General features: G+C 32.0%; 1 protein-coding gene across 1 annotated transcript; it reads left to right on the top strand.

The window, feature by feature from the left end:
* Positions 1 to 292: 292 nt before the first annotated feature.
* Positions 293 to 23,959, top strand: LOC134696202 (sushi domain-containing protein 2-like). Its single transcript, XM_063557869.1, has 18 exons — positions 293 to 423; positions 6,198 to 6,334; positions 6,954 to 7,292; positions 8,012 to 8,110; positions 8,733 to 8,898; positions 9,911 to 10,174; positions 10,786 to 10,967; positions 11,394 to 11,557; positions 11,985 to 12,272; positions 13,280 to 13,551; positions 13,822 to 13,980; positions 16,286 to 16,477; positions 16,892 to 17,028; positions 18,823 to 18,961; positions 19,271 to 19,492; positions 20,802 to 20,990; positions 21,794 to 21,911; positions 23,541 to 23,959. The coding sequence occupies exons 1-18, from the start codon at positions 360 to 362 to the stop codon at positions 23,668 to 23,670; spliced, it is 3,261 nt and encodes a 1,086-aa protein (XP_063413939.1). The 5' UTR covers positions 293 to 359; the 3' UTR covers positions 23,671 to 23,959.
* The last annotated feature ends 1,108 nt before the right edge of the window (positions 23,960 to 25,067 follow it).

The raw sequence follows: 25,067 nt of genomic DNA, 5'->3' as shown, positions 1-25,067 counted from the left end.
TTGAAAATATATTAAAAAAAAATGTGAAGCTCAATGTATGAAATCAAAAATAACGACCGATTTACCAGGCGTCATTTTGATTTTCATATTTTCACAAGCAGAAATCGACATTACAGTTTTTAGCATATTTCATATGTCAGTCTTGAAGTAACTTTTGTTCCTAAGATAAAAAAAAATAAAATAACAAACATTCGAACACTTTCCCGCTTAAAATCAAATTAGAAATACAAAACCAAAAGTCTAAATCAGCATTTGATTTTATCACATTCCAAGCGTAATGTTATCACAAGCTAAATAGATAGCACTATCTAATTCTTTTATCACCACGATGACAACGAGGTCTAGTGTTTGACCGGAAAATGGCCATGGAAATACAAATTTATTTGACTAGGATTGTTTTTGTATTTGTTTTCTTCTTATCAAGTAAGTTATTTGTTTTATTATTCGTTCTGCATATTTGAAGGTCATATCTTAAGAGGGTGCAAAAATAATTGGACTATAATATCATAAATAGTATGTTAACATACTTATTGTCAATCTATGTAATCCTGTACCATGGTGTATCAGTTGTTTTTAAAAGGCACATGGTAAGTAGGATACACTGTCAATGCAAAGAGATATTGCATTACAACTGGTAGACAAATAAATTAATCGCCATGAGACTATGACCTTTGTTAGTCTTCTATGAATTTTGATTGTGGTTTCTTGTGTATGTTTCGGAGTTATGTATGACGTCCATTATTACTAAACTAGACTTAGTACACAATTTTGTTAAGGTGGCCAGATGAAGCACACCTCCGTAACGTGGGAGTTTCTCGCTGCATTGAAGACCCATTGTTGTCCTTTGGCTCTTTGGTCCGGTTGATGTCTTTTTGACATATTCCCCATTTTCATTCTCAATTTTATTCACATATTTATTTTACAATTAAAATCAATTCACAGGTCCTTATGTTATTTAAAAAAAAGTATGATCATTTCGCATAAAAGTGGCATCAAATCTAAAGAGTATATGAAACATAAAAGGGTTAAGTGCTGAAATAGAATACAACTTTCAAATAGATTGTTCGTTTGGAATTTTTTGTATCGTTTTAAATATACAAACAATAAATAACCATACAAAACTGGCAATAATTCATTCGAAGTTTAAGTAATTCATACATCATTACAAATACTAAAGAAGACCAAAAACTATGAAGTTCACAAACCGTTACACAGAAAACTAGATTGGTCAGCACAGACATAATCTAAAACATTCTATATACCATCCACCAAACAATTATTTTTCTTTCTTTTTTTTTCTGTTCAGCTTTTTATATTCCCCCCAACTAGTTCCTTCTGATACCCAATATACTTCTATAAATAGCGTGATTTAAATTCTGTGAATGAATATTAAAACAGGTCGTTATGGTTTTTTTTTTATTTCAAAATAAAGTTCAACGTAATCTTTTGCTCCCTTTCTTTTTCGAAAATGATAATGTCTCCCCTAAATTTCCGATAAAGGCCAACTATCAATAAACAATATACATGCAAACAACATTAGTTGCTACAAATTATAGATACTCACTATATATTTATTTTTATACAGTTTATCAGATAAAATTTGATTTAATTATTAAAACGAAAGTAATTCAAATATGAAATTTATTCAAACTATTTCTGATATTTTGTTTTTTGATTGATTACAATTTACCTAACATTCAGCGGCAAACGTTTCAGTCATGAGCACAATCCAAATGTTCGGACTCCTTACAATACAATGTAAAATATTTTGCCCCATAACACCCATTTATCTTTTCATATAAGATTAATAGTTCATAGAGGGTCATTTGCCAAAATTTAAGCAGATTTAAGCCGTGTGCTCTATGGTCGGGTTGTTGTCTCTTTGGCACATTCCCCATTTCCATTCTTAATTTTTTTTATTATTAATTTTTCTTTTGATTGAGACTAAAATAATACCAATATAAGGTAAATGTCAGAGTCAGCTTTTTCCCCCCATATTTTAAAAATCATATTTCTCGAAAAAGGAGCTCCATGACTTATCAATGTTTTTAGCTAATTCCATTCCTAAGTAATGCACTTCTAACTTATAGTATCAATTTAAATTCTTGATTTTTTTTATTTTCACAAACCCTCACCTTACTTCATCCTTAACACTAGGTTCGTCCCGTAAAGAGAGTCTTCCAGGGTGATTGTCAGAAGTTTTTTTTACTATAACCAAATAATTAAACGGTTTGCGAGATATGGAGAGAAAACAAACGTGACCTCTTACGGTCCTCTCTAAGAGAAGTTGTAGGTTTATAATAGCATAGAGCGTGTCAATATCTCGACACGATAAGCCGACTACGATTTTTTTACATCTCGCATAGCCGAAAGGACGTCCAGTTAAGTTAAGAGTTTAAATCCGTTTGGAAAAAGACCGAAAGCGACCAAAATGTCCATACCCAAGTCACCCCTGATGTTTAAATATTCATTCTGTTCAAATAAAAACAGAACTTGTATTTGTGAAGTAAATTATGCAATGATAATCAGACAGGCAATACGAGCCTTGCCAGGCGTCGATTTGGCTGTGTAGAATGTATAAATATGCAGCCACGTCTGGTTATAAATTTTTCAGGGGGACATTACATCCTGTGCCTCGTATATGGATAGTGCCACCCACGCTCTCTGTGCGTTTATAAACATTGCATCAATTATGTGAGCGGTCCAAAAGTCCAGTACCATTACAAATATCCCGACCTTCATTCAGAACTACCCCTGTTACACATATTGTGTTATTGGTAATTTGCCTTCGTCTTAAGGAGGTAGACCTAGGTTAAGGGAAATAGCTCTTAAAATCATCAGTTCGTTTATGTCAACCATTTTCAAAATTATATTCTAAGCTTCTAGGTTACATAGATTATTTTCAATCTGTTTCAGGTAAATGCTTAAAATACATTGATGAACTTGACTTTTACAAACGCTTAACTGATTTAAAGAGTTATCTCCCTGAACCAAGGTCTACCCCCTTAAACATGCATGTAATATTTTTCTTGTCCAGCTTTGGATATCCTTTGTGTCCTTTAAGATTTACAACTTGTTAAATTTTTAAACAAGTTTTTACATTTTCCAATGTTTTGCCTTGAGTATCAATAAAGAGACATTTATTGTCGAATTCCCATCTAGTACAGTTAAGTTGGTACTTGTTAATGTTTTCACAATTTGTCGGTCGACACATAAGTACATAAGTGCATAGAGTACATTTCAATAAACGGTTGATATGACGTTAAGCAATGTTGGTCACCGAACTCACGTCATCTGATTCACACCTGAGACATTCTTAATTGGCTTCATTGCTGATGCTTTTTCTTTAATGTGATGTTTTTAATCATGTTCATTACTGTTACACTTTGTCCCTGTGAGGTTCATTAACGTTATAACTTCTAATCAGTGTCATTACTATCCCGTTTTTAATTTGCACCTTGACCAGAATATTTATAATTAATAAGAATAAAATAGAATAATCGTGATGCTCTTTCATAATTTGCTGAATGATTATTAAGTTGAAATTAGACTTGTATCCTACGGTTCATGAGCACGTATGTGGGAGTTATTAGAGATCAGGCCTTGACCAGTTATCTATAAATATGAGCGTTTGTTTGGTAATAAAATGGATTAAAATGTTATTAATCAATAATCTTTTATTGATCGAATAACATTCATAAACTAGCATCGTAATCTCCTGATAATTTGCTATATAATGTATATATACTGTGTGTCAAAATATAGGTATATTCAATTGGTTGATTATTTAAGCTTACCGGCACTCCAGTGGCAAATATTTCATGCACATTTAGGATGAATAAACAAAGTAAATGTTATAGGTTGATTGATTGGTTTAGCTTACACTCCAGTGGCAAATATTTCATGCACATTTAGAACGATTAATTAAGGTGGTATGGGAGTCTAAAATAAAAATGATAGAATTTGTTAATACTTTGTCAAAATGTAGTATCTATTGATACATGATCAAAAATATTATAAAAAAGATAGGTCACCGTGCATTTTCTCAAGCTACAGGTTGTGACAAAATGACAAATTTTGTATGGATTATACAGGAAAAAGCACCATTTTGTGAATAGAAACTAAACAAAATGATAGAATTGTAAAACTAATTAGGAAAAGATTGCTTTCAGACAATGCTTTGAGAATATCAAAAGAAAAGATAGGGTCACCGTACGTTTATTCCGGCTAAAAATCAAAATAGGAAAATTTCATGTAGAGTCCTTCAGAAAATGCACTGTTATAGAGTTACCTCCCCTTAAAATGCCAATTTGAAAATATTCAAAAACAACCAAATTAATCTACACTTGTAAAAATATTAATATTTCTAAGTTATATTCTTATAAATTGGTTCTTTTAAATGAAAATTCACATTAAATTTCTGCATTCCTGCATCAAATTTTGCTAACTTGATAGAACATATGGACCTTAGATTCTCTGTTTTGTACAATCCAAGATGGCGAAAGACACCCATACCACCTTAAACACAGTAAATGTTATAGGTTGATTGATTGGTGTAGCTAACACTCCAGTAGGACGAATAAACACAGTAAATTTTATAGGTATATGCTTTGCAAATTAGTTTGATTTGGATAAAGATAAATGAGGACATCCTCCGAAACAAAGAGTGTATGTTTTGCATAGAAAGAAAATGGCTTTTAACTTTTTCTAATATATGAAAATTGTTATATTTCAAACTATTGGACAGTTCAGACCGTTTCATTCCTGAATTGATTTATAACTTTCGATAGATAAAGTTTGAAATTAATTTCCGGTTTTATCTAGGTAAAGTATAAGAATATATTATTGATATACTGAATAGCACTTCATAGTCATTACTTAATACAATAAATGCATTTTCGTAAATAAATGGCTATAAACCGTTGTCTTATACCTTACCATACCATTCTATACTCTTCTTGTCTTATACCTTACCATACCATTGTTGTATCTATAATCTAGTGCTTTTCATATAAATTACGAGTTACATATTGCAAGTGATTAAAAACTGTTCTAGATAACATATTTTTTTCTTAATTATGATTAAGCTTTTCCCGTCTAATTTGTATGGTTTCCTATTATGTTCTGCTATCTCATCAATTTCCCAGGTTAAGAGGCATAGAAAGCATACATACATTCAATACTTATTCTGTATATTTTCTTTTATGCCTGTACAAAGTAAGATACTTATGTTTCAGTGATTGTCGTTGATCTTGACCCCTTCATTCTTTAAATGCCTGTACTGAGTTAGATGCTTATGTTTCAGTGATTGTTGTTGATCTTGACCCCCCTTTTTTCCATTCTTTAAATGCCTGTACCAAGTAAGAAGCTTGTGTTTCAGTGATTGTCGTTGATATTGACCCCCTCCATTCTTTAAATGCCTGTACTGAGTAAGATGCTTATGTTTCAATGATTGTCGTTAATCTTGACCGGGTTCTTCAAATGCCTGTACCAAGTTAGAAGCTTGTGTTTCAGTGATTGTCGTTGATCTTGTTGTCATTCTTGTTTTGTATTATTTATTTTTTTAATAAATCAGGCCATTGTTTTTCTCTTTTCCATTACGTCACACGTTTGCATGTCTTGTTTTCTTAAATAGAAATAAGTAGATGTGGTATGAGTTCTAATGAGATAACGCCGTCCAAATCACAATATATCAAAAGTAGAAAAAAGTAAGTATTATGTCAAAATACGACCTTCAAAACGGAGCTTGTAACTAAAACATTTCAAAGGAAAAAAACAAAGGTCTAATCTACATAAAGAAAAACGAGAAACAAAGAAACACTTATGAACCACATCAACGACAACCACTAAATAAGAGGTTCCTGTATTATGACAGGTGCACACTGCAGCTTACCAAACGGTCTGGAGTTTGCTGCTCATTGTTGAAGGCGACCTGAGGTTTTATATCCTCGTTATCTGGTCACTTGTCTCACTGTTTTATATCCGCTATCTACGACCAGGTGAAATATAATGTTACGTACATTTATTGCATATATAATTCGTTGAGTGATTATTTTGGTTTGCAGTTAGGGTGATTCATTATTTTATTTAACCTCTTTTGTCAATGCACTTTTAATCAGAATTTCAATAAGTGGATAAACGTATAAAACCAGTCAAATAAAATGTTTGTGTTGATGCTAACATAACTTATATTGCAGTTTCAAAAGGCGATGAAGAAATATTTCCACAAACTGGCCAGCCTGTGACTAGAAATGAAGACAATACAAATCACGAGGTCACACTGCCGTCTAACGTCAACATTCCGTTCATGGGGACTATCTACACAAAACTCTATGTATGTAACATTACTATACCTTTTAGAAAGAGATATATGTACCGCTATGGTAAATAATTTATATACAATATTTCCTATTTTGTCACAATAGGATAATTCTTAAAAATATTGATACAACACAAGTCTATATGATCTGATTTTTTTCAAAAAGAGACAATTTCAGGGTAATGTTTTGTAATATTTAGACCCCTCCGAGAAAAAAGACTGACAGAGCTATCTTTTGTTAAGATTGAGAAAAATTAAAGATAGAGTACAATTAGTAAGTGTTTGTCTTTTCTTTGTCTTCTACTTTATATGAGACGAAAAGGATAACAGGAACTATCAATTATTGGGCAGTACAACATACATATACAAAGAACACATAATTTTATAAATAAATTAGACGTACAAATACAGAAATCAAAAACAATACGAACAACAAATAGTCCAGCAAACAAGACTTTGTACATGAACTGAATGTGTTTGGGTTCATATTGTTTTACGTCCGAATCTCCCGATTTTTCCAATATTTAAATAAAAAATATCAAATAAAAAATACAAAATATATATAGGAGTACGTTATAGAGGGAGAAATATTGCATACTTTGTTTATATTTTTTATGAATCTATTTGAATGCAGGTATCTAAAGATGGTCTTGTTGGATTTGTACCAGGGACTTTGCACCAAACAGAAATATTCACTGAAACTTTAACCCAGGCAGACCCAGCTTTTGTTGCACCATATTATTTTCCTGCACAAGACATTGGTTCAAAAATAAATGGGATGCCGTACACTGGTCAGGTTTTATACAGAGAAGGATCTGATATACCTGCAGGGGAGTTATCAAACTACTCCTCTATCATCCAGGAATCTATGGTGGGGTTAAAAAACCAGTTCGAGGCTTCCTATGCCTTGGTAGTCACGTGGAAGGAAGTCATTTCTAAAACCGCCGTTCTGAACAGTTGTAATCCTTGCAAGGTAAGTTACAAACTCTGTTCTTTACCCACGAGAGAGCCATGGTGTAGTGGTTAGTGCATTGGACTACTTAAACAAACGGAGTCACACAATTGTCCTTTTTAAAGTGACCGATGCGGTATGGGATTTGCTCTTTGTTGAAGATCGTATGGTGACCTATAGTTATTAATGTCTGTCTCATTTTGGTGTCTTGTGGACAGTTGTTTTATTGGCAATCATACCAGAACTTCTTTTTTATATTTAAATATTTTGCAAAAAGACATAAAGTGGTAGGCAGAACAAACTGTTTCATGTCAACACACAGCAAATTTAACTCATGTTTTGTATTTTTCAAGATATGACAGTAATTTTGATTCTTTGACACAAATTGATAAAAATGGGGTGGCAAAAAGTTAATACAATTTTTTCAGTAGGTTTTTATCAACAGGAAACATAGACCCCCTACCCAGGAGATGTTTTCTTTTGCAAACAAGTATAAAATTATAAGCGAATGCGTTATTCAAAAGTTATAGTCTCAGAATCAGTTAAATCAACATCATCGTTGTGTTTTGTAAACTGTAAATTGTTTGTCTTTTGATCTATTTTGTATTCGAAATGGCGTTGACTATATTTTCTTTTGGATACTTCAATTTTTTTTTCTAAAGAACGAGACTTGAAGTGCTCCTTATTAGATATTATTGAGGATGTAGTTGATAAGTAAATGATACAATGTTTTTTTTCAGAATAATACATTCCAATTGGCAATGTTGACCGATGGTACTTCCAGTTTTGCTATATTCAATTATGTGAAGATGGATATAACAACAGACAAATTTACACAGGTGAGAAATTATAACCATTAATTGTATAGACTAAATTCAAAATGTATAGACTAAATTCAAAATGTATAGACTAAATTCAAAATGTCTAGACTAAAAATAACATGACTAAGTGACGTCTTTACACTTAATTCATCGGAATTTGGATGTGTGCAGAAATTTATTACCATTTACATTTGATTTATTTGGGTAAATTTCGGCATAACAGTACAAAAACAAGTCTGCTATTAAAGAGGCACAATAAGTGCCAATAGGAGTACCTACAATTTGTCGACAAAGTTGTTGCAATAAAGTACATAATTGTATTATCCGGCAGAACATTGTCAACTTCAATCATCTCATCACGCCTCCATTATAAGTATAACCAGCATATTTACATTGTATCTTTCACATTTGATGAGTTGCATCAATATACGTATTGGTCATTTTATGATTCGGGTATTTTGATTACCTCTATGTTATTCTTTTTTTTCCATATACTTTTTCTCATATGTATTTTGTAGTAGTAAGGGAGCGAAAGACGTGATGTTTTTCATATGGTTTAGTATAAATTACTGTTACAATTACCACAAAAGAAAGGAAACATGATAGAAGTAGACAACACACTTTTGATTTTCTTTTGTAGTCCGGTTTTAACGCTGGTGAAGGAAGGGGATACACAACCGCATTAAACGCTGAGCAATTGAAATACACCTTGAGTTATCAAGGAAGTGATACAAAGGGGAGGTATATCTACAGAATAGATGGAGAACAAATACAACATGGGGGATGCTCTAACGTTAAACGTGATGGTAATATATTTATTTCATTATTATATTACATATAGCCTTGTTGGTAGGGTGACCTAACCCACTTTCTAGACACAAATCAGGAGGGTTTGTCACGATATCACAGTAGCATGGGTTCAGATCTAGATTATGTTAGCATCCCTGTATATTACCCTGGTCACCGGAAAGAGAATGTCTGTAGTGAAGCCAATCTTTTATACAAACATGAATTTTTAAATAATGGTAGTGGTTCCAAAAACACAATTTGAATCAAAGTAAACACGGTGTCACAGACTATTTTAGACTTTTGTGTTTATTAAGTAGCTATATAGTTTGCAAAGAGTAACTGCTTAGCTGTTTGTGTTAAGCTATCTTGTTTCATATTTATTGAATATTTCCTTTTTTTTACCAAAGAAATCACTGTTTTTGTTAGATGTATTTCTTTTAATATCCATCTGATGAGTTAAGCATTTTTCAACTGATTTTTATATTTCGTTCTTATGTTGCACAGTTACACCACTATCCAAGATAAGGGAGATGATTTGGATCCCGCTATCATGTTTAACTCCGCCACATTCTGTATGTATGTGCTTGTCCCAAGTCATGAGCCTGCTATTCAATGGTTGTCGTTTGTTGATGTATAACATATTTTCGTTCATTTTTGGTACATAAATTATGCCGTTAGTTTTCTCGTTAATTTTTTTTTACATTAGTCATTTTGGGGCTTTTATGGCCGACTATGCAGTATTGTTTTGCTTGTTGTGAAAGGCCGTACGGTGACCAATAATTGTTAATCTCTTTGCCATCTGGTGTCTTTTGAGAATTGTCTCATTGTCAATCATACCACATCTTCCTTTTTTCGACTTGAAGATATATTTTGTTTTCACTCATATGTAACATTTCCCGACATACTTTTTGTTATAAATCAAAACAGGTTACAATTTGGAAATGAAGACTCAAATTCAAAATTTTCCAATATATATAATTTCACTTTTTTTTAATAAATATATTTATATAAATTATGTTATATTTGAAGGTGTCCTAAACATTTATCCAACATTTGCCGGGATGCTTGGTGGTAAAATGCTGGATGTATCTGGTCCATGTATGCAATTCAACGATCTCACCACACATGTTAAGTGTAGATTTGGAGGGGACAACGGTTTGGTCACATATGGTTATAAGATTAATTCTATGAAAGCTCGATGTTCTGTCCCGAGGATGTCTGTCCGTGGATGGGTATCTGTAGAAATGTCAATCAACAACAGACAATATTCACATAAAACTCAAATATTGATAGGTATGTTATTAGAAAACAATGATTCAATTATAATACATATATATCAACGAAACTCAAAAAAAATATTGTCACCAGGGATGTGTTATTAAGCGGACAAAAGCATGTGAAACGAAAATAAAGGTAACGGTATAAAAGTAGCAACTGTCAGTTGTAATGGATTTGTTTGAAGTGTTTCAGCTTTAGATTTTGAGATTCAATAAGGAACTTCTGATTTACATTTTTTTGGAGTTCGGTATTTCTTGTTATTTTACTTTTTAATCACTATAAGTATTCACCAATATCATAATCCTGGCTATTATTTTATTATATAGAAAGTCGGTTTCATATTATTTACATATTCATTCGGATCGTAAAAAAACACAAATCTACGTGGTAAGTATATTAGGATTGTGTGGTTAATTATTTATAAGGACAGTTACCAAATTCAGACAAATCTCAGTCCAAACACACCTTTCTTAACTTGGCGAAAGTTTGCTTTATTACAGAATAGTTTGAGTAATTTATATGAATCATATACCTTTTCTTCCTTTATATAGTCATGAGGATTTCAAAACATAATACATGAACGTTTTTTTTTCTGTTTGAATAAGTCACTTACATTTGTTTTACAGTTCATCCTGGGAGAGTATCAAAGGGTGAGAAATTACATTTACCATACATGGGAAAGGGACAGGGATGGAACGAGACTGCCACAACACAGCTGTCATTGCATTGGAACAGTACTTTGCTGACAGATAATGAATATGCAAATGTCAATATTTCTTTGATGGGTTATAAAGAAGATAGCAACGGGGTGAGTCATGACATGTGACCTTTTTACTCTTTTTGTTACAGCATGTCTTTTTTAATGCTTTATATTTTTTTCTGTGTTCTTGTTCTCGTGTGTTTTCCAAACGAACAATTTAGCAGAATATGCCAGAAACGTTTAGTCAAATATATTTTGATATCATTCATTTGTCATGTACTAGCTGTTGAAGATGGTGACGTGATGCACACATTTTATTATTGGACATGCAACTTGTTGGATGACCGGATTGGGGATCATGAGGTTTTTTTTTATTTTCATTAATTTCATAACCTTATTAAGGGGTGCTTCCTAAAGTGAACAGAAAAACGAAAAAGGTATGCATATCGCTGAAAGATACGGACTTTTAGTCGTGAAACTATTTAAGCAATCGGATATTGAAATTATGTCTGATGGTATATTTTGACACTTCAGATAACCTGGGCAAATCTGAGAAGTATGGGAACTGTTCGTGCATCAGCCGGGCAGTTTACAATTCAAACCAATGACATAAATTGTATAGGTTCTGTTTGTGATGAGTATGAAATTGGAATTGTTATGATGGAATTACAAGATATAAAACAGGCAAAATTCTACAGGTATGAAGCAATATAACAGTACATCGTTTCAATCTTTCTTTTTTGATAAAAATAATAAAGCAAAGTGGAAGAAATCTTCAATGACTCACATTAAAAGAAACATTTTATTTCGTATGTCGATTGATGAAACACTATCTTATATTTCTTTGGCGATGGTGGATTGGTCTAATTGCCCTGGAAATGGCAGCGAATAAAGAGGATATATCTTTGTGGCCAAGTATTAAAGAAAGTAGTTTTGCAGTTGTAGAATTACGTCTCATTTTATTTGTGAAATAGTAAATACGTTTGGTCTACATCTTGAATATGTTTCAATGGTTTATAATAGACTGAGATGTTCTATTTGGCCATTCCATTACGAATAAAACTTGCAACCTTGACCGTACAGGAAACTTCTAAAAAGCTTATACAAACATATTGTATTTTTTAGATTCATAGTCAGTAAAACTATAACCCTTGGCTTTTTTGTAAACAACGCCATGGTAATGAATCTGGGAGAGAATTGGCCGAGCCAAAAATGTAAGACTTGGTATGATCAGGACAGACAAGATATGAGTTGGCTGAACAACGTTGTGAGATGTCCATGCACACTGGTACAAGCACTTAGTGATGTAGGAAACTTTCATGCTGATTTCGGATGTTACCTTTATGATAATAGAACCACTAAATGTAGATTTCACGAGGGATCTGTCCATTGTGTCCGATCTGTTCACCCTTCGTATGTATATTTTATATAATAAAGTACGGTATTTTCGGACGAAAGACTCTCTACCAAATTAATAAAATGAAAATGACGAATGTACAATGTGTGACACTATTTTTCTTGATATAGTGGTTTGTTGCTGCCTTATTATGTTATTATCATTAAAGGTGTAATACCACCAAATCATGGTACGTCACACCCGGTTGCATACGAAAGTAGGTCTAAAAAATATTCCCTTGAATTTGACCGTTGTAGGTAATTAAACCTACATTTTATTGCAGTAAAACTATTTCTGTGTCATAAACATATGTCTTGGGTATTTCAAAACACCATTATCTTTTATTTGTGATTTCTATACAAAAATGTTGTAATCTGGAGGTTACATGGTGACTAAACCTTGTACACATATAGCATAAGGGGAGAAATTTGAATGGTTAACTTCAAATGATGGTTATTTTCTTACATGCAATGAAATGTTATGTGAACATTTTTCTATAGAACTGGACAGGATAAAACTTTACTCATGCCAAGTATTTCTTTATTTGAAACACAGATAAATTCTGCACAATTTTTTGAAAAGTGCAAATTTAACAAAGACTAATAGGGGAAAATAAATGGTGGTATTACACCTAAAACAGACAACTCAACTGCCAAAATTACAATTTATAAATTATGACACAACTTTAAACTTAAACCTAAACTTCTTACACGAGCCCAACTAAATTCGTAACCTTCAGTGCTCCGGAAGGTGCAGCTAAGCCACTTGATATGGCATCCATCATGCTGTTCATTCAAGCACCAATCCGGCAATGGATGTCCTTATATTTGTATGCATTTGAGCAATCTAAAAATGGAACCCATGATAAAAAAATATATAAAACAAATAACCGGCGTCAAATTATCTTTTGTATCCCGACATTAAAATGTAAAACGTTTTTAACAAAATTGAAACGTGTTCTTTCTCTGTTAAACTCTTTTCTTGATATAATAACTATATTAAAACTGATTTTATTTTCCATTAGACAAACCGGTGCTGGAAACCAGTGTTGTTATGATGCTGGCGGCAATCTCAGATATTCATCTGATAGCTTTCAAGGCAGTACGCCAGATAGAAGCCATGCTGCCGGTGCTTATCCTTATGGTAAAACCGGACTTGTTCCCGACATGTCCCACTGGGTTAAAGATGTTGTAACGTTCTATCAATGTTGTTTGTGGAATGATTATAGGAAATGTGATTATTACATGGACCAGCGGTCAACCCGTGACTGTAAAGGATATAATCCACCAACACCGGGTAAAAACATGTTAAAATATTGCTACACATATGAATTTAATTTTGTTTTTGTATTTTTGTTTTTTAGCCAATACCAATCTGTCTTGTCTTTACCATTTAAACACTGAACTTTCACATCTGTCATTTAAAAAAGTAGAATATTCCTATGTCTAAATTGTTGATACACAAACTGATTGTTGCGGGTTAAATAAGATCCTTTACCCTCTGTTATGGGATTAATTAAACTATAGAAATTATTTATAGGGTTTATCTTTTCTGATTCATTTACAGCGATGCTGTTCGGTCAAGGTCATATTGAAACATTTGATGGGATGCACCAACGTATGTGTGGTCATGGTGATTTCCTATTATTAAAGACTACGTTACCGGATACTAGTGTTGTCACAGTTCAAGGTCGATTTTATGAAAATGTTTTCCCAAAAATTGTTGGTAAGTTTATAATTATACAACCAAAATCAATACAATAAAAACTCTACATTGAAGAAATAGATTGAGGACTCATCTTTGAAATTTACGTCATATTTTAACCAGAAGTGTTAACTTTATATCTTAGCATTTTCAACATGCTAGAATAAGTGGTTTTGGGGATAACTTAAAGCCAAAAGTTTAATGACCAGCACAAAATAAAATAATTTTCTTAACATTTTGAAAAAAGTTGAAAATTTGAATAAAAAATTGATATTTCTCTGTCCGCCATTTTGGATACTTCTGGAAGTAAGGATTTTTAAGACATAATTCTTATACATTGTCTCCATCAGAAGCTACAAAATAAGGTTCATACACAATGTATTTATAGTAGCAATACGTTAAAACACATTTCAATTACCCTCCCTAAAAAATAAGCTTATTTTAGTACAATGGCCGCCATATTGGATTTTAACCGGAAGTGGGGGTTCTGAAGACATCTTATCTATTTAATTTATCCAAAAGTAGTAAAAAAACAAAGGTATGTACCAAATATTATGATAGTAGCATGATAATAGGACATTTTTACACGCTAGCCCTCGATATTGGGCTGATTTAAGTATGACGTCCGCCATTTTGGATTTTACCGGAAGTGAGACATTTTTTTTTCAAATGCCTCCCTATCTGTAATTAAAGAGTAATAGTTGAGGAAGGTCTATGCCAAATTTCATGCTTGTAACAGGATGTGCACAATTTTTCACAAAGCCGCCGGACTACAATGATCCTTAAAGTTTAACAATTAAAGATTCAATTGTAAATTCTAGGCAAATTTTCTATCAATGTGTCAGCTTTCAATTTACGTTACTTCACGTGGAGATTATCCCGGTTTGTTTATTAGTTTCGTGTTTCTCAGTCTTTTGATTTCAAACGTGTATACTGTTGTTAGTTTTATGGTCTGTTTCGTTTTTTGTCAAAGGCGTTGACATTTTATTTTCGGCTAACGAGTTTGGAAGTTTGTATGGTTTTCTTCTGCCTCTCTTTTAATTTCAAATATTGGTTTTTTTTTTTAAATCTGTGATAATTTCATATCAGTATTGTTCACAATGAAAACTTCTACAAATCTATATACAGAGCCTTCAATGAACATGCTACCTTTAAAGGCAAATAGTTAGACAATATACGTATAGTGTCTTGAAATATGAAATTTATTTGTATGAGGCTTAGAAACGGGAAAATGCGAGGTTCTACCGAGCATTTTCCCGTTTCGTGCCGAATACAAATAAATTTCATATTTCAAGACACTATACGTATATTGTTTTTATACTGAAATCGGGAAAAAAAAATGAAAAATGAAAAAAACATGTAACAAAAATTGTTAAAAAAAGTGTTTGAAATTTCCCTCTTGAGGTACCATTTTGGGGTATTTCCCTATGAGCGTAGTCCAGGTGGTAAGACATTTGCGTATTAAGGAATTAGAAAGGGAAAATGAACTTAATTAATAACATTTGATAAACATGATATATAAATAACCAATTTGAAGACATAAAAGTTTAAATTGAAAAAAGTTTGACCATTGTTACTTTACGTTGTCATGGTCGCGACGTGATGTTGTTGATGAAATACAATAAGGAGGCGGGGTTTATAGGTCAGTTGGGGTCATTGACGTATAAAGCTAACGTTTATACGTATAGCTTTATCTGTACAGTAAACTAGCTGATTGCAGTATAATACAATATATGTGTATACGAGTTTACTTTATTATTTCCACTAAGTATTTAAATCATATACATTCGGGAACTAAGCAATTTGTTTTTTGAACATTAGGATCATTTATACCAGATCTAGTCCACAATAAGATTGTTTTGGATGTGGGGAAAAACAGTAAAATCCCCAAAAATATCTAACAAAGGTTAGCATGGTTAGGTTAGAATTGACACTGCCTAATGACACTAATTTGTGAACGTTAATGCGTTTTGATTATTCCATTGCCGATCTGTTAGAATGAGAAACATGTGACTGAATGTCACATGCGATTATTGTCCAGTAACATTGCCCAACTTAGAAGATTTGTAAAGGTACATTTTGAAGATATTATACAATCCTTAAGAAATTGGACTTACTCATCTAACATTGTCTAAGAATAACTTCTGCAAAATATATCAACAATAGGCACATTTATCAATGTAAAGTTATTCAAAAAGGAGATTGCTTTGTAAAAAGTTTTAGCTACGAGAGAAATGCAATATTGTAATCCATTTATTTTTTCAATTTTCAAAGAAATCAAAATAATAGTTTTAACATAAACTATTATATGCTACTTTTTATTAAGGTGAAACGGGAAATACGTCTGTCATGTTAACCAATGTAGGAATTCGTGTTGTTCTTGGTGGATCTACTGAGACTGTAGAAATAAGACTAAAATTGCCAACTGCAGATAGGAGTGCACGTAAAATTGACGTCCTGGTTAATCAGCAATATCATTTCTTCGATAATAAACAATCATACTGGCAAGACTTTAAATGTGAGTATATGTTTAATGCTATTATTATATTTCCATCTGTCAAATTATATGAAAGGCCGTGTAGTAATCAAATTTGAAAAGAATTTGCGAGCTGACCATCATAGCAATATATGCATAAACGAAACTGTCAAATCTTTGAAATGCAATGGCAAAAAAAATCTTATCATATCTTCGGCCTCATTACAGAAAATAGATAGATACTAATTCAGTTACTAAATCCATCTACACTGAAATATTGTTAAGTTGTTTTCTAATGTATGTGTATCGTATTTAATGGTACCCATAACCTGGTCATATTAAATATAGCTTAAACTTAAAATGCTTGCATTGTATAAATAAATGAATTACTAAACATGTTTCTTTTGTCGTTATTATTTAAACTACTAGCAATTTTATCATCGTTTACCTTTTAAGCTTTTATCGTGGCGAATACAGATGAGACAGGTATGGAATCAAACTTCACTGTTATTCTACAGGATGGACTTGCAATACAAGTAGCTGATTGTGACCGGACATTATGTGTTGTAATTATAGCACCTCCATCACTTCAGGTATATAAAACATATTTGTCAAAGTAACGTAACATTTAGAATGTAAATAGAAAAATAGAACATATTCTTTTCTACCAAAACATCAACATTATTCAGTATCCGGGAAGTCGTTATTATTGAAAATATTGTGTCAAACTTTTATAAAATAATTTAAGGAATCCAAAAACGAACCAAGTGATGTAATATTTGTGTCTACTAATAGACCACAGACTACAACTGCATATATCCCACATCAAAAAGTAAAATCACAAAAATACTGAACTCAGAGGAAAATCAATTAGGAAAGTCCATAATCACATGGCAAAATCAAAAAACAAAACGCATCAAAAACGAAAGGACAAGAACTGTCATATTCCTGACTTGGTACAGGCATTTTCAAATGTAGAAAATGGTGGATTAAACCTGGTTCTATAGCGCTAACCCTCTCACTTTAATAACAGTCTCATCAAATTCCGTTACATTTACATGATGCGTTAAATAAACAGTCACAATCAATAAAATAGTCAAAATATGGGAACATCAGTCATCATCGTATAACAATTTAACAGGACACAACAACATCTACTATCTACGAACACATGGATTGATTTGAGTGTCTGACGTCAGAAAAATTATATACGTCACATAAATTTGTCGTTCAATGTGCATACAATAGTTATCCAAAGTACCTGGATTATAAACAATTTTAAATTTTACATAGGCAATGAGCGCAGACAGGGTTAAAAAATCAAAAGTATGTAAGAATAAATTACAGAAATCAAACTAGTCCAAAAGTTATACATAGAATTTATGAGAATCCAAAACTTTTAAAAGGAACAATTTAACAGGACACAAAAACCTATCCACGAACACATGGATCTACTTGAGTGTCCGACGTCAGAAAAATTATATACGTCACATAAATTTGTCGTTCAATGTGCATACAAACAATTTTAAAATTTACATAGGCAATGTACGCATACAGGGTTAAAAAATCAAATGTATGTAAGAATAAATTACAGAAATAGACCGAGATTCAAACTAGTCCAAAAATTATACATAGAATATATGAGAATCCAAAACTTTTTAAAGGGATCAATTTAACAGGACACAATAACATCTACTGTCTAAGAACACATGGACTGATTTGAGTGTCTGACGTTAGAAAAATTATATACGTCACATAAATTTGATGTTCAATGTGCATACAAACAATTTTAAACTTTTTTCATAGGCAATGTACGCATACAGAGTTAAAAAAATCAAAAGTATGTAAGAATAAATTACAGAAATAGACCGAGATTCAAACTAGTTCAAAAGTTATACATAGAATTTATGAGAATCCAAAAATTGTCAATTCCACTACGCCATTGATTGATTTTGACGTTTGTGGTTCAACGTATAAAGTAATTCATAATAGAAATATATCATAATGACATATTATAGACAAATATCATACTGACGGGATCTTTTAAAGTACAGAGTCACGTTATAAGCACAAAAGAAATACAAAGAGTCACATATACAAAACAAATCACCAAAAAATGAAAGCCAATACAAACACATTGACGAGATGTATAAGTACCGAGCCACGTCAAACGGATATCACATAAAACCATTCAACAGTAAAAGTAATCTTAATAATAGAACAAAAACAAATAAAAGAACAATAAAACATGTTGTTAAGATGATACACAACATCAGTACGCAGAATCTATACATCAAGACCATCGTGTATTATTTGAGAAGTTGATACGGAATATTTATCAACAAGTTCATTTCAATGTTTTATATAACAAATTTGATATATTTCAGGGGAAAGTACAAGGTCTTCTAGGAAACTTTAATGGAAATGCCACAGATGACCTTCTTAATGTCAACTATACCGTTGCTGCACAGATTGATAATCACTCATTTGATGATTTAACGCTTTATCAGCTGTTCAAATATCCATGTACGTATATGATAAGTCATTTTGTCCTTACTCCTATCCGATGTTTATCTTCTTCACAAATACAACTCATTTTAAAAAACTAAATTGCATATATGGGGCTTTATATAAAACTGTAACAAATAAAAACAATTTTAAGATAATACTAAAAACATAACACTCGAAGGAAACAAAGCGCTAAAGAAGTTCTACACTAAACGAGGCCTGTTTATTAAATTTGTCAATGGTATATATAATGCTCGTTGTTCTGTACCTTTATCATTGCATACTAGCTCATATATACATATATACAATCGCTAATGTCGTTTATAGGGGCAGCACAAAGAGACGAAAGTGTTTTACCAATGTACGTCGATCCAAGTTATAATCCACCAATTTGTTCAATAGAACAACCGAAGAGACAAGCGCTACAAGATTGTCACAACAATAAGCCTTGTATGTTTGACTATAAAGCTACTGGTGACAAGGATATAGCAATGAAAACTAAACTAATGTCAATGAGAATCCATGAGCTACGACGTTTCTTAGCTCCAGGTAAATATAAACTTGAGCTGTCATGTAATGTTGTCATTTTAATTTTATACTTAACATTGCCATAAAAGCGGAAGGTTTGGGTACCACAAAACCAGGTGCAACCCACCATTTTGTCTTAAAATCTTCTGTACCAAGTCCGGAAAATGGCCATTGTTATATTATTTTAGTTTGTTTCTGTGTGCTTAATTTTTGTGTTGTGTTTCTGTTGTGTCGTTGTTCTCCTCATATATTTGATATGGTTCCCTCGGTTTTAGTTTGTAACCTGGATCTGGTTTTTTTTCTTAAACGATTAATGACTTTCAAACAGCGGTAAAATACTGTTTCCTTTAAGTTTAAATCGGGCGCAAATCGATTGATAGAAAACAAATCAGCAAAATGAAGATATTAAAACACAATATATGTATCAACTCGCCTTTTTCATTTTCACGAAAAGGAAATTACAAGTATTGGCATGATACATTTAATCGCTTTTCTCCGCAATAACTGGATATTTCAGACGTCCTCGCTTAATGTTCACGTCATAAGGCAACATTTATGATATCACACATTCAAAAGTTTCAGCTACACCATGTGTACTGTTTACGTCTTTGTTAGATTTATGTTGTCTCTTTGAAATATTCCAAATTTCCATTCTCAACTTTATTGTTTGAATTGTTTTAGTCGGTTGAATCGTATGGCTGCGATGTATGCTTACACATTTATGGCTGGAATGTTCCAATCCTCAGTATTATTGTCGCGTTAGCCTTTTATGTCTGTTCGTGTTACTTGTCCATTTTTTGTAAATATAACAAACTACAAGCATCTGTCATATAAGTGAAAGGTTAAGCTAGCTATAAAACTGGCTTTAACTCATCATTTTCCTTTAGACATGCACGTACATGTACCAAGTGTTTGATTTTGTCAGTTTTTATTGAGTTCTGCTTTTTTTATTTTGCATTGTAGTGCATTGTTTTTGAATACTTTCAAAAGAGAGACAAAAGATACCAAAAGGACAGTCAAACTTATAAATCGAAAATAAATTGACAACACTATGTGAATGTTTCAGTTCGATTGTATAATCTATGTGCATGGTCCACTTATATATTTGATTATGTTAAAAGACATTCTGCTCCTATATACATTTACAATAGGTATCATAATTATTTTCATCAACTTTTTCAGGTGTTTGTAACTCTTAATGAAAATATCAGGCCTTGCCAAAAAGTGTAAAATGCATGTAGAATAAAGATTGATTACATGGTTGTCAAATAAAATAGTTAATTTGTTTTTGAAAGTGTTCAGCTAAATCTAAATTATTTGTAAATTGCAGTTAGGACTTGTGGACTACTAAATATTCCTAAAAGTATAAAGAGCAACACGAATTACTCACTCGGACAGACCGTTACAATAGAGAGTTGTAGAGAGGGACATTTACAGGGCGACGACAAAACGTACAGATGTTCACAGACCGGCAAAAATACTCAGACATGGTCTCCCTCGGTTAATGCCAAATGTTCAGGTAATTATTAATAAAGGTAATATTGTATACACCAAATATATCTAAAGCATCGTTATAATAAGTACTTTTATCAAGGTATCATTGCAAGAAACAAAATATGACAAAAAGAATATATTATAATGAATATTATCTTTAAACGAATATAAAAAAAAAGTGGTTAATCGGTTACTTCTGTAACACTCCACACACCAGAAAACAATCGCAACAATCATAATAAGTGTTATACAGGATTATTTACATTTTGTATTAAAATGGAGATCCATAGGAGCCGTACTTGGGTTCGAAGAATTAGTTTTTTCATCTAGAACAATTGTTTTTATGTCACAATAAAATTACCAAAAGCGTTCAGCAAAGTTATTCAACAGCTTAAAATCCGTCAATGACAGTAAAGGCAATGTCTAACATTTTTTGTTGAAATATCTTGTTAGCCAGTAGATTTGCTGTAATATGCCTATATCTACACAATGATAGAAAAAAAATATTAGTTACATAGTGTGCTAGTGACCTAACACGGTATATATGGGGTCAACAAAATTGGAAATTTTTCATTATTAAACGTAACTATGTACATATACTTTGTCTGAAGAAAATTCTTTAGTTTGTCCACATTTAGAAGAAATTTACTTTTTTTTAATTGCTTGTTTCGTTCACCAGTTACTCGTTTCATATGACTTTAAAGAAATGTGGAACAAATAATTATTTGTAAATATGATAAAAAATAGTTTGAGATAGCTATCAGGCCGACTTTTGGGCTTAACCATCCTTCTTCAAACATATATTGACAGTATTTAATTGCATTGCAGAAACAGTTGACGAAGCCGATACCGGTATGATAATTGGAATAGTTGTTGCTGTTGTTATTGCTGTTGTTGTTTTTGTAGTTATTGTTGTTTTATTTAAAACATTTCGTAGGTCTAGAAGGTAAGCATGCAAATATCTCAAAATATTTAAATGTGTGTTGATAAAAAGTAAAATCACAAAATACTGAACTGCGAGGAAATACAAAACGGACAGAACCTAATCAAATGGCAATAATAGTAACAAATGATCTTCCTATGAAAACATGACATACGAATAATAGAAAATGTTTATAAAACTAAGATTGAAAAGGGTGGGATCTAAAAAAAAATAAAATAAATATAATTGAACTCCAAAATTGTTTTATGTGTCTGTCGTGTGACATAAACCTTGGGTTGTCGTTCGTCATATTTTTTTTTTGATTTAAAGAATTATGTACTGATTTTTCTTTTTTTATCAACTGACAACGTTTATTGTGTAGAGACTATTTGGAGTTTGGTATTGTTAAATAGACAATGGCCGACTGCATGTTGCAACATTACACTTTCCTTGTCTGTCTTTTCCGAAAATAATTCATATACAAATCTTATTTTTCATATGTTGGTTTAGTTGCAGACGTTACTTTTTAGTTTCAGTCGTAGCTATTTCTATCTATTCTCGGGTGCCAAATGTGTTGATGATCGTGTATGTGTTATATGATATTTTCAGACGAAACCTTATATTTCGTCTTTAATGGGCATTTGATGATTATATATTTCAATATCCTTTTAGACTCCGTTTGCATGGTTTGGCGAAACAGTAATATACATAAAATACTAATAGATATCACAAAAGATACGTCTGCACGGATGAAAAAAATAGGTCTTACGCGTGTTTATACAAGTAAAATATTATGCAACACTCTATGCTAGATTAGACTGGAATATTTTATGTATCTTCAATACATTTAAAAGAGGGACGAAAGACACCAAAGGGACAGTCAAACTCGTAAATCTAAAACAAACTGACAACGCCATGGCTAAAAATGAAAAAAACAAACAGAAAAACAATAGTACACTATCACCACGCATGTGTTGCTGACATAAACTAAGTTCATATTTTAAAAAAGGTGTTAACTATTCGCTTCCAAAAACGCTGAGAAGGAATACAAAACAGACATAAACTGTGTTAAACAGTTTGTTAAATTGTATTTGCATAGTAGATTAACACAATCATTTTTAAGTTCGATGCAAAATAGTTGTTCCTTTCTGGATGAGTGTTGTTGTTCTTATTCGGTTACATTATCGCATCCTTTCAAAATCACCCTGAGAAAGCAGTTGAAAGAGTGATAAACTCATCATAGATGCCAAGATTAATGTGTGTACGCCAGAACTGCGTTTTGTCCAGAAAAGAGTCATCAGTAACGCTCAATTAACCCAATAGGTTAAAAGTTCACATAATTCCGTAAAAGGTTTAATGAAAGTAATATTTCCAAAATTTCTAGATTCTATTTTCCCTATCTAAATCTTTGGTTGAGTGGTGTCTAGAAGTATGGTTATCGCTAGGTAGCCCCCCCCCCCCCCCCCCCCAAAAAAATGCTCTTAAGTGGGGCGTCCAATTGGCTTTCCTGAATACAGTAATTCGCATACACGTCCAATCTAGATATATGAATTTCTTTCTTGACTCATGTAAAATATTAAGTTCTAAGGAATGTTAGTTTGAAAATAATGTATGGGTCTTTTTAACGTATTTCAAAAACATTTTTCTTTTTAGTTATGATACTGGTAAAGGACAATACAGATCGCCTTCTAACCCTGTAACAGACAAAAACGTGGAATATAGTGCGAGTTACAGTCGATCACATAAACCAACTAGAGTACCCACTGATGAGGGGGAAAAGTAAAGAGCTAGACAGGAATACAGTTTATAAACATTGAACTCATCATCATGCTAATGGTGTGCTATAATTGTTTAAAGTTTATTGAATGGATACTAAAATTTAGAGATATATGGCAGAGGAATGTCTTTAAATGTAAGCGTGTCTGAGAGTTGATGGAAATTGTTAGTTGTCAGAATTGAGGTGAAACATGTTGTATTATTCTCAAGCAAAAAATGTGTCTGCTTGTGTACAATAGGTCTTCATGTGAAGAACTAAATATCTAATGATACTGTGAAATGTATTGAAACAGAATTCTCAGGGAATGTATGCAATCAATTATCGTTATCATATCCTATATAACATTATTATTGTAAATATCCATTCTAAATCGTCATACCAATGATAACAGGGTTGTTTTCTTAAGAACCATTGAATTGTATTAGAAGAATGACAACTAGCATTTTGAGGATTTTATTTTTCTCGTTCGGAAATCTGTAAACTTACCTGAATTCACATTTTATTTCGTGTATTGTTGTTTTTTTCTCTTCAAATAACGCACTTAACTTACAAACAGTAATTTGTATTTTCATTGTCCTTTTTATACTTATTATCAGATACAGTATTCAACTATTTTACAATTATTTTGCTGAACCTTTTGAACTGGAAGATATGCCATGTATGTTTATTTGCATTAGAACAGAACTTTAGAAATTCGAGTGCTTTTCAAAAATCAATTTTCGTTTAAGTAATAATCTTATATATCCAAAATAGGTTTCAAATTAATACAGTTATCAAGAAAGGCAGCATAAGTAACACGTGTATATAAACATTATCTCTATACATGATGGTCATGCATTTGATTTCATTATTAATAAAAATTATGAATAAAAAAGTAGTTCATTCTTGTAACTAGTACAATATTCTTGCAACCATTCAAGATTGCCTTGCTTAAATATAACATTTACACTTCAGTAGTAATGTACATCGCTTTCTTTAATTTAGCTTCTAATATTTTACAATCATGTAAGTGCAATTTCGTGTAACCATATTTATAGTTATATGATGCCGTTTCACCCAAAACAATCATGTAATAAATTGAATTAAGGAGGTTCGCGGGTTCAAATTTTCGCGCCTTCTGCGCACAAAGTTGTCATGTCACACAAAACTAGTCTGCATCACTATGTTTGCAACTTTAGGTAAAGCATTAGTTGATGTACATAGGTTTCAGTACATCACGGTATTCAGAATAAAGAGTATAGCTAATCCTGATTGGTCGTTGTGTGCAGTCATTAGTGAATACGTCATTGTACGTTGTCCATTTTGCTTTATTCAAAAGGCAAAATGATATATTTGTCTCGAAGTCCTAAACATTTGACTCAGTATTTTTTAAGCTGAAACACGAATTTTCAAGTGCAGAATCG

This window comes from Mytilus trossulus, chromosome 14 (assembly GCF_036588685.1).
Source record: "Mytilus trossulus isolate FHL-02 chromosome 14, PNRI_Mtr1.1.1.hap1, whole genome shotgun sequence".
NCBI classification, from domain to species: domain Eukaryota; kingdom Metazoa; phylum Mollusca; class Bivalvia; order Mytilida; family Mytilidae; genus Mytilus; species Mytilus trossulus.
This window is presented reverse-complemented; position numbering and strand designations above follow the sequence as displayed.